Source organism: Monodelphis domestica, chromosome 1 (assembly GCF_027887165.1).
Source record: "Monodelphis domestica isolate mMonDom1 chromosome 1, mMonDom1.pri, whole genome shotgun sequence".
Taxonomy (NCBI): domain Eukaryota; kingdom Metazoa; phylum Chordata; class Mammalia; order Didelphimorphia; family Didelphidae; genus Monodelphis; species Monodelphis domestica.
Window position 1 is genome coordinate 374,199,432 of NC_077227.1, and position 10,555 is coordinate 374,209,986.

A 10,555-nucleotide genomic window follows, 5' to 3' on the forward strand; every position below is an offset into this window, starting at 1 on the left:
GGTGCCTAGTCTTGATAAAAGGTGCTCTATCAGGGGCAACCTAGAACCCTGGCCTTTCTCTTACTCGGGACCTCGGGGCTGTGGGTAAATGTTGAGCAGCCTAGGGGCTGGGACTGGGAACTAGCCAAGGGTGGAAGGGCCATTCACATTGCTTTCCTCACCTTGAGTTTATGGGTCCTGCTTGTCAGAGTGGACCCACCCCACTACTAAATTTCTAGACTCACTATAAAGTTTTCCCATTACTTTGTACCCTAAAGATTAAGGGAGGCCTGAAATAGTATGCCGTTCCTAACACGAAGTCTTTGGAAAAACAATTCTGGGATAAAAATTCTGGGCTGAGATTTTTTCCATGAAGCAATGGAACATGTGCATGGGCGGGGGAAGGAGACCTGTGGCATTTGTATTCCCCCTCCCCCCAAACTGGCCCAAGAGCCCAGGCAAGTGAGACTATTCTTTCCTTTCCCCTAAAGGAGGGGGGACAAATACGGCAGGTCTCCTTCCTTCTTCTTAGGGTCCTGGGTGTGTGCCTTGTTGGACTGGTTTAGAGACCCAGATTCACATCCCGCCTTTGGCACGGACTTGCTGTGTGATCTTGGACCAACCACCCACCCGCTCCGTTCCCCACTTTTCCTACCAGCAAAAGAATTCCCATGCACCGCCCCCCCCCCCCCTCAGGAATACAAAGGAAATAACGCGATTCACAGGGATGCCACTTGGAAGTGAAAGTTCCCTAAACAAGTGGTCTCATTACTGTGGACAAAACTTGGTTCATGCATTTCCAGCTTTATCCTTTCGGTTCCCCTCCGGTGCTGCGGCCACCCGGACGGCGGAGGATGCTTGTGTGTCCGGGTAGGACAGGCAGAGACAGGCACATCGTCCCGGCTGTGGCAAGGCGCGAGGCGGGTGGAGACGGCATTCCCAGTGTTGCTCCGGAGCAGAGAAGAGAAGAGTCCCCAGTGGTGGCGGTGGAGAAGGAGAAGGAGGAGGAGGAGGCGGAGGCGGCTGCGGCAGCGGAGGAGGAGGCGCCGGGCCATGCTGCAGAAAAGCACGGAGCTTTCCGCGGTGCTTGACAGAACCATGTTCTGTTTCTATCGTTCCACCACATGGTTAGATCAAGCACAAAGGAAAGCCCCGTGGCCAGTCAGAGTCAAGGTTAGGCAGCAGCATCACAGAGAGGAGAGGAGCGCTCAGCTCAGAGGAAGCAGCGTGGAGAGGAAGCGCGAGCCAGGCCCACGAGGCTCGGTCACCTGGCCTGGGCAGAGGCCTGCGGCTGCCGGGGGCCTGTTAGTGCATCAGAGGAGGCTTCTGCTGAAGGGCTTCCAAGGACAACAGACCGGCTTCCCCCCTGTCCATCTGGCACAGGGGGAGACACAATGGCGGATGCACAGAGGTGGCAGCGGGGATGGGGGCTTGTTAGACACACAAACTCCGCAGGTTTGGAGTTGACCTCAGTCCCTCCCAGTGGAAACATTTCAGGCCACAAGGAGATATTTACAAGACCCGGCCAGCTGCCCGAGGGCCAGGAGCCGACATCTGGGTCCGAGACATCCCCGAGGCTGAGTCTTTAATACCGGGCACTGCACCGGGCAGGGAAACTATTTATGAATGAGCTGAAAAGGAATCCAGAGCAGCAGGAACCTGTCCTGAGGGGTTTCCAAATTTCATAGATAGCGCGAGGCCCCTCCCCCACCTCCTTTCAGTTATGGGATATCAGCAAATGCCTCCCTGTCAACTCCTCTTGTCACATAAAACAATAGACATTTCCCAATAACAGCACTTTGACAGTAAAAATCTGGTAAACATAAACAAACAAACCCCCAAATCTTCCGTTCCCTCCTTTTCCTGAATGTGACATTATTCCCAGGCTTCTTGCCACTTTAGGAATACAGCGTAAGGTGAAGCCAGGCAATTCACATTGAATAGTACTTGAAAACTGAAATGTGCTCTCAATAAGTGGTCCATTACTTTGACAAAGATTAGCTAATGCATTTTATCATTTCACCCTTCAATTCCTCCCCAGGGCTAAGCCAGACAATCTATTGTCTCATCACTTCTAAGTTCAGAGGTCTCCCTGACACAATCATGAGTATCCCGACAGTGCTTTACAATATTTTCCCATCTTCCTTCAGATTAATTGGAGGCACAGGACTGGGAGAAAAGTGCTGTTGCAAAATAGCATTGGTAGACAAATCAGAGTCTGCATTGAGAGCAAGATGTCTAGCATAAAGACATTGGATTTGTTGAGATTCGGGAAACTATTTTTTTTAGCGTCTTTCTTTTAAGGGAGATAGCCCCAGAACCACGGAATTGTCCAGGGGGTTTTAGTTTCCAACAAAGAATTGATGAAAGAAAGAGGAAGAAATGAGACTGATATGGTCCAGAACCATTAGAGAACAGTGACTCATAGGATTTAGAGCTGGGGGGGGGGGGGACCTTCAAGATTATCTTGTCTAACTCACTCACTTTATGGAGTGGGAAGCTGAAGCTCAAGAAGGGAGAGGAACCTGCCTGAGGCTAAAAAGTAACAGGAATTTGAAGCCAGATTTTTGGATTCTAAAACCAGGGTACTGGGCTTTATTGTTGCTGTTTTTAAAAATAGGTTAAATCAAATTATCTTTTTAAAACTTAGGTAAACACACTTCTTTCCTAGACTTTTCAACTTAGTCTTTATTTTGATGCTTAAATCAGCATCAAAAAGAAATTTATATTTTGGTTCCAATGACTAGGAAATCACTATTACTACTACTTAGAGGGGATGAAGTTACCAGTAAGGATTTACTCATTTTCTGCAAACATTTTCTACTGTTCAGGGCCTATCTCCATAGGGCTCTTCTTCTTAAGTCAAGTGGAAATATTTTCCACTTGACTTTGTCATTAGATCTGAAATTTTTATAATTGAAATTGATCTTCTCTGTGGAGATAAGTTCTAAGACTATGTAAGACTTCCTGAAAAGGCTCTGGCTGGGGAACTGGGTGATCCTGTTATTTGTTTTTCAGAAATCCTTCTAGGTTTCAATAGCAGATTAGGGTTATTATTGGGGAAGGCTCACAATTCCCTGAAGTGCTCACATAGGAGAAAGATCAGGTCTCTAGGATGTCCAGACTTATTCCAGTGGAGTTCTAGGGTTAAGCCTTTTTCATGCTTGGCTTTGCCTTGGTCTAAGGGTCAAAGATCTAGTGCAGAATGTAATTTCAGATGCAATTTCTTCCAACCCCTTAATTTTACAGATAAAGAAATTGAGAGAGGTTGAGTGATTTGTCCAAGGTCCCACAGATGGCAAGCATCAGAGACAGCTTTGAAATTCCATATCAATGTGGAAATTCTTTGGTCCCATGACTCTTAAGTTCAGCATCTGAAGGAGAGAGAAGAATAGCAACACCAGAACCAGGGGAAAATCATTCCCTTCATATAATCAAAACTTATCACCTCATCTTATTTTTCTTTTCCCCTCCATGAAGGAAAATAAACAACAAGAGTAGTGAATTAGAGTGGTGTGTGTACTCTTCAGGGAGTTAGAAGGTCTAGATTTTAATCCTAGCTTTGAATTCTGCTGTGTAGCCTTAAGCAAGTCACATCCCCTCCAGAGGCCTCAGTTTCTTCCTCTGAAAAATGAAGGAGGCAGGACTAGATGATCTTTACAGTCTTTCTCCTTTATGCTCTAATATCTTTTAATTCCACTGGAATTATTTTACCATTTGATTTATCCAACAATCAAACAGCCTCCAAAATGTATTCCAAACTTAATATTATTTCATATACATGCCTATACCACAGAGGGAAAATAGTGAAAACAGACAGCTTTTAAATTCAATATATATTATTCTGGGAATAGCTTTTAGCTTTTCACCCAGCCAGACCATGCTTTTCAGAAGGACTTAATCCGATGCCCAGATTACATAAACCGCCAGTGTTCACCTCTAACCTGAAACTGGCCCCAGGCACTGGATGCTGCTGATATTGAGAAGCAGAGATGAGACAGCTAGGAAACCAGATGTGGCCCAGCCAAAAAAAATGGCTTTCCAAGTTTCAGAAGCAGAACTCTAATTGGGTTTTAATTAAATCACCTCTCTTTTGTATAGGGGAGCTTTTAGGACAAAGTAAAACGAAGAGTTATTATCTGCCAAATTTAATATCTATCACTTGCCTTTCTTTTTTTCTTCTGGTGTCTCTTAGAAACCAGATAATTTCAGAGACAGAGATTCATATACCATAAGAAGAGTGGAGCCCTGTCTTCCCCTACTCCCTGATTTGGGAATGCTTTTGTTTTAGTGGCAGAGAAATCACTCAAAATTACTTTCTTTTATTCTTTTGTGGTCAAGGTGTTATCCCTCTTTCCCCTATTTCCTTCTTCCTTTCTTCTCATCTGCTATAATATTTGCAATGTCCAAACTTCATATTTAGAATAGTTTTTTCCAACAGAGGATAGAACGTCTCATACATTAAGGGCTCAATAAACATTAATCAATCAACTGAGGAGGCCATTTAGGTTTTTAGACAGCCATGTCTTCTCATTATGTATAGGTCCCAAACTCCTCAGAGTCTCTCTGACTCAGGTCATTCAGTGCCCCAAACTCCTACCTTGATTTGGATTTTTTTTTTCTTTTGGGAGAAATATTCAGCTTTCCAGTCTCTAACAACTCTACCTTTTATTAATCAGGAGTTAGGTATGGATTGTCTCTCCTCTATTTCTCCTCTTCTTGGTCAAATCAACTAATAAGATGATGGTTCATCATCACCTCTACCAGAAAGGAAAAGTGGAAAAAAAAGGTAAATATCAAATGTAATTGGCTGGAGTCAGTCTGGTCTACTTCCTGTTTAGTAACTAAAGTGTAAAACTTAGACTGAGGAGGGAACTGAAAGGGAGACAAGACTTTTTTTCTGAGACTTAAATTTTCCTTGCTTTCTCACCGTGGCTTAGATAATTGAGAATTGGTGGCACCTGATTTTTCTTACGTAAGAAAGAATCCCAGAATTTGAGAGTTGGAAGGGACCTTACTGACTCTCTAGCACAACATCTACCTAAATGCAAGCCTCACTATAACTTACTGGATAAATGATCACCTAATTAATGCTTGTAAGCTTTCCTTGAAGAGGAAACCACTACCTGTTTAGATGGCTAGGAAATTTTTCTTTATGTCTAATCTAAATTTGCCTTTTTGCACTGTCCACCCATTGCTCCTGGTTCTGTCTTCTGTGGTCAAATAGAACAAGTATAATCTCTTTACCACATGGCAATCTTCTAAGTACGTGAGGATAATATCCTTCCTGAGTCTTCCCTTTGCTAAACTTAAACATTCCAAGTCCTTTCAAATGATCCTCATTTTATATAGACTCAAGCCTCTTTACTATCCATTAACCTCTTCTCTGAATGCCTTCTAGCTTCTCAAGGTCCTTAAATTGTGCTTCCCAGCACTTAATATAACATTCTAGATACTCTCTGACCAAGGCAGGGTAAAGAGGGATTATCATCATTTCTATATGTCTATAAACTAAGACTCTCCTGATGATACCCAAGATTGTACTAACCTTTTTCATAACTATTCACACTACTGATTCACATGAATTCATATTCATATTCATTTCTTAAGAACTTAATGTCATTTTTAGACAAATTGTTGTTTTACCACATTTTCTATCTTGTACTTATGAAGTTGATTTTTTGAATCTAAGATTAAGACTTTGTATTTGTCCCCAGAGAATTTCATCTCAATAGATGTCTCCCAGTGCTTTAGTCTGTCAAGATTTTGGGGCATCCCAACTCTGTCATCCAGTGTGCTAACTCTCCCTGCTAGCTTTATACTCTTAGTATACAAGGAAACAAGGAAGTAGTCTATGCCTTTATCCAGGTCACTGATAACTGTTAAATAGCACTGATCTCTAGAGTTTTCCATTGGAGACATTTTGCTAAATTGGTGTTAAACCATTAATGATTACTTTTGGAGTTTGCCATTTAACTTGTTCTAAATACATTTCATTGTATTATTATCTAGTCAATATCTTTTTCATTTTCCTTCAAGAAAAGTACAACCTTTTTTGATGAGTGCTTTGCTAAAATCTAGGACAACTATACTGACAGTATTTATTTGTATTTACTAGGTTAGTAATCCTGGCAAAAAAGGAAATAGGGTCAACGTGGCAGGGCTCTCTCTCTCTCTCTCTCTCTCTCTCTCTCTCTCTCTCTTTTTAAACATCTGTCTTAGAACCAGTACTATGCTCTAAGGCAGAAAAGTGTTAAGGACTAGGCAACAGGGGTTAAATGACTTGCACAGGGTCACACTGCTAGGAAGTATCTGAGATAAAATTTGAACCCAGGACCTTCCATCTTTAAGTCTGGCTCCCAAACTGCTGATCCATCTAGTTAGCCTCTGCAGGGCCCATTTCTGATGAAACCTTACTGTTGTTTAAGGGGAAAACCCACTGTTGTCACCACTTTATTTTCCAAATGTTCACCAAGCATCTTTTTAACAATCTATTCTAAAATTTCCCTAGGATTCAAATGACACTTATTGGTTTATAGTCTGTGGATTCTGGACTTTTGTCTTCAGAAAAAAAAGGCCATCAGGGGACACTGCTTCCATGACCTTTCCTGGAATATGAACCCGAGCACAATTCTCCTGCCTCTTTTTTGCAGATGTGATAGGGCAGCCAGCACACTCTTCTTACCCAGCAGCATCTGTCACTGGTCAGGCTACAGAGACAGTGGTCAGGTCAGATATCTCTGCATGCTCAAAGGCTAGTTTGAAGAGAACAGAGGAGAAACCCTGGCAGACTATTTCTAGTGTAGTAACTATGCAGATTAAGGTTGGTAGTGGGAGAATGAGGCTGTAATTATAACAGCTGACATTTATCTCTAGTATTTCAAGGTTTGCAAAGCACTTTATTCACATGTCATCAGATTCTCATAACAGCTATTCAGATGAGGAAAATGGAGGTGAGAAAAATTTAGTGACTTGCTCCTGGTCATACAACTAGTAAGAGTCAGAACCTGGAATAAAAATCTCCTATTTTCTGACATTCTTTCAACTATGCCATGTTGTCTCTCTTTCAACTATGGGACAAATATAGAGCGATAGAATTTAACCAGTTCCCAGAATGAGGATTTTTATCTGAGATTCAGATTTGAAGGCAGGGAGAAATAGAAGTGTCTTCAGAAGACTAAGTTTTAAAATCATTAATAGAGGCAGTCTGGTATGGTAGAAAGAGCACACTGAGTCAGAGGGTCTATATTCAAATCCTTGATGCTTCTTGGTACTTTTGTGATTTTGGATATATCTCTTTTCCTCACTTGACTTCATGTCATTCATTCATAAAATAAGGGTGGGGAGATTGGATTAAATAATCTCTAATGCCCCTTCCAGCTCTAAATCTATAATCCTATGTCTTTTCATTTTCCTTATTAATATCATCAACTCTTTCATTGTTTCCTATTCATTTCTGTTCCAGCTATGCTATACTGGAGGTCATTTTCTCCATTTAAAAAAATTGTGATTTTGTGGGTTGGAAAATCTTTGTGAGGAATTTCTTGTACCAATGTAAATTAGTAGCTTCTCTACAATTTATAATCTGAGAGAGATTCCATTATCTCTTCTCTGCATCATAAGGGTTATTTATTCCTTTTTTTCTTTCATCTCTGCATATGCCTTTTTCTGTTCTCCTATAATACTTACTCTTCTATTTAATTTTCCAGCACATCTTTCTAAACACCTCTAAACTGTGATTTAACCCTTGACTAATTTTTGCCCCACATTTCCAGCTGCTCTTTCCTTATGAACTGTTTATACTGTTAATTTAAACATTCTTATATGGCAATATTAACAAGAGCTGACATTTTCATAGCACTTTAAAGTTTACTAAGCATTTTGCACATAAGATCTCACCTAATCCAAATAATAGCCTTGTGAGGTAGGTACCACAGATATGGTTATCACCATTTTAGAGATGGAAAAACTGAGGTTCAGAGAGGTAAAGAGCTTTTTCACAGCTAGAAAGAATTTAGAGGTAGGATTCAAAACTAGTTTTTTCCTGGCCCCAAGCATAGTGTGTGGTGTGTAATGTGATGTGTGACATGATGTGTGTGTGTTTTGCATTATAATATACTTCCTTTTGGGATGATAAGAACAAAGAAGAAAACTTTTTTTTTAAAGGATTGAGATTCTCCTGGGAATACTTAAGGGTATTTCCTTTAGGGAATTCCAAAACATGAGGATCTGGCCATATAGTAAAAGAATATATTCTTGCTTGTTCCTATTAGTCCTGTATTCCAGGGTAGAGGCATTTCTGGGAACTAGCTAAATTGGTCTGTCCCTTAAACATCACTTTAATTGCAGAGGGGCTGCTACTTAATTAACTCCACGTCCCCACTAACTTATGTCTATACTCTTCATCCTGGGCCAAGCTAATGTCAGTCCCATCAGTGATAGAGAGATTACAGCTGGCAGATGGCATCCTGTCCTTCTCCTCATCTTCTCCCCACATATTCCCATCTTAACCTCTGGGTTGGAGTGTCTAGGAGCAATTTAGATTAGAACACTTAATTAGATCAGCCAGGCTTGACAGGAGGGAGGTGTGAGTAGGTGGAAGGATGCTGGTGTCAGCCATCACCTCTTTAGGCCCCCAGAAAAGGATGGCCTTGTCTGGGGTAGCAGCCAGGGGCTCAGAGGAGAAGGTCTTGTCTGCTAGGCTTAAGAATAAGCTTAGGAATGAACTCAGGGGGTGGGTATTGGTTGGCAGAGAGAGGACTGTGAGATTTGGTTCCAGAATGAGAGAGGGCAAAATTAATGTGGCCAGAATTTTTGTTGCAACTTCTCATGCTTTAGGAGCCCAAGATCCATAGTGTAAGAAGCAAACTGGAGCCAACTTCTCATGCTACATCAAAGTCCCGAGGGAACACGTTCTAGGTCTTTGCTGTATGTTAGGTTAAGGAAATCTCCATGTTTCCACTTGGGACACTTGAGTTCAGCACAAAGAACATAAACCTTGCCCTTGAAGCAAAATAAAGTTTCTAGTTCCAGGGAAGTCCTTTACTCTAGTGACTAGTTCATGCCCAATAGCAATCTAATCTCAAGAGGAAACTCTTAGGAAGGAGGAGGGAACTAGGCGGGGAGTAGGGGGATATGAAGGGGGGGGGGTAGGAGAGCTTCTCTTGCTGTCACACAGATTGCTAGAGTTGTCCACATCCAATCTTAGCACCTCATGCTATCAATTTCTCACCACTAGGAGCACCATCTATCATGGTGATTTTTCCAGTGGAAAAAAGACATAAATGATAGTAATTTTTACCCACATACTTTTCTAGTGATTCAGTCAATAAGAGCTACTTTTCTTCTGACCATGATGGGCTGAGAGACTTCCCTGTGCACTGTTGTCCCTTCAGGGGGTGCTCCAAGACCAGCTGAGCTGGCTCCAGAGTAGTACAGGACAAATTAAAAATTAGACATCTATACCAAAGGCTTCCAAAGCAAGCCTCCTTCTCTTCCTCCTCTTCCCATACACCTGATAAATAACCCAACACCTGTCCAAGCTTGCACGGAGGGCAGGGAATCTAGGAGAGTGGGAAATGAACAATTATCTTGCAGGATCTCACCCAGGAGTGACTTCCTTGGTACCTAGAAAAGTATATTATTTACGGAAGGTGAGGCCCCACCGAGATTACGTGGTGCAACTTGTAGCCTGGCTTGGGATAGGAAACAATTTCATTTTAATTTCTGTTCTTTGGGGAGCACATTTTTCCTTTTAAAATTAAGCTATAAAGACACTAAACCATATGCATGCAAATGGTATCCTCTCCCTGGTTTCCAACCAGACTCTGAGATAACCAGAGATTGTATTTTCTCTTTACTTCCCCATCTATTCCCCCACCCCCTCCAGTTTAACCCTCAGCCCAGCTCAGCTTTTATAGTGTGTGTATGTGAGAGAGAGAGAGTGTGTGTGTGTGTGTGTGTGTGTGTGTGTGTGGTGTTTTCTTTTAAATCCATAAGGTAATTGGTTTTCTAGAGGGCTAACCAAATTTCTCCAATTTAATTTGCAAAGATGCTCCGTGAGGATCCATTACAGCACATACTGTCCTGCAGATTGGATTAGCAGCCTCTCTGGGGCTGCTGATTTCTGAATTGAAAAGCGTGGCCCTGGCCGGTATAACCCGATTACCTGAGCAGCGGAACTTCTTGCTCTTGATTTGGCTGATGCGCTTGTTGGCGAGGCGCCTCGGGCTGCTGCAGCGGGCCCCACTCGTCTCGATTGGGTTATCCTGGAGGTAGTCAGCCAGCCACTTCAAGTGGCAGTCGCACACAAATGGGTTTTGGGCTAAATGTCTGTGAAAGAGATGGGGCGGCTAATTAGGAGTGACCCGAGATGCTGCACCCCATTGCTCTTCCCCTTTGTGGAGAGTAAGGGAATGGAATAATAGAATTCCCATTCCCCCCAACCCTTGCCTCTATGAAGGTAGGGGCCTGCTTTCAGACATGACTCATGGAGGGATTACTAGGAGGCCTGTTGCACAGAAATGGCAAAGAACGGGTGGCTACTTTCTAGGGCTGCTCGATCTCCAGTGTTCTC

The 10,555-nt window shown here is 42.4% G+C and overlaps 1 protein-coding gene and 1 non-coding gene across 4 annotated transcripts in view; both read right to left on the reverse strand.

Annotated features, from left to right (window-relative positions):
• The window catches only part of SLIT3 (slit guidance ligand 3), an 821,799-nt gene that overhangs the window by 127,050 nt on the left and 684,194 nt on the right, over nucleotides 1-10,555 (reverse strand). For all 3 annotated transcript variants that reach the window (XM_001380272.4, XM_056811560.1, XM_007473987.3), the window contains one exon: nucleotides 10,148-10,311. In XM_001380272.4, the coding sequence (XP_001380309.1) occupies nucleotides 10,148-10,311 (164 nt within the window). The remainder of the gene's footprint in view (nucleotides 1-10,147; nucleotides 10,312-10,555) is intronic.
• Nucleotides 1,059-1,122, reverse strand: MIR218-2 (microRNA mir-218-2). The gene has a single exon (NR_127549.1). It is a non-coding gene; the product is annotated as a microRNA mir-218-2 (primary transcript).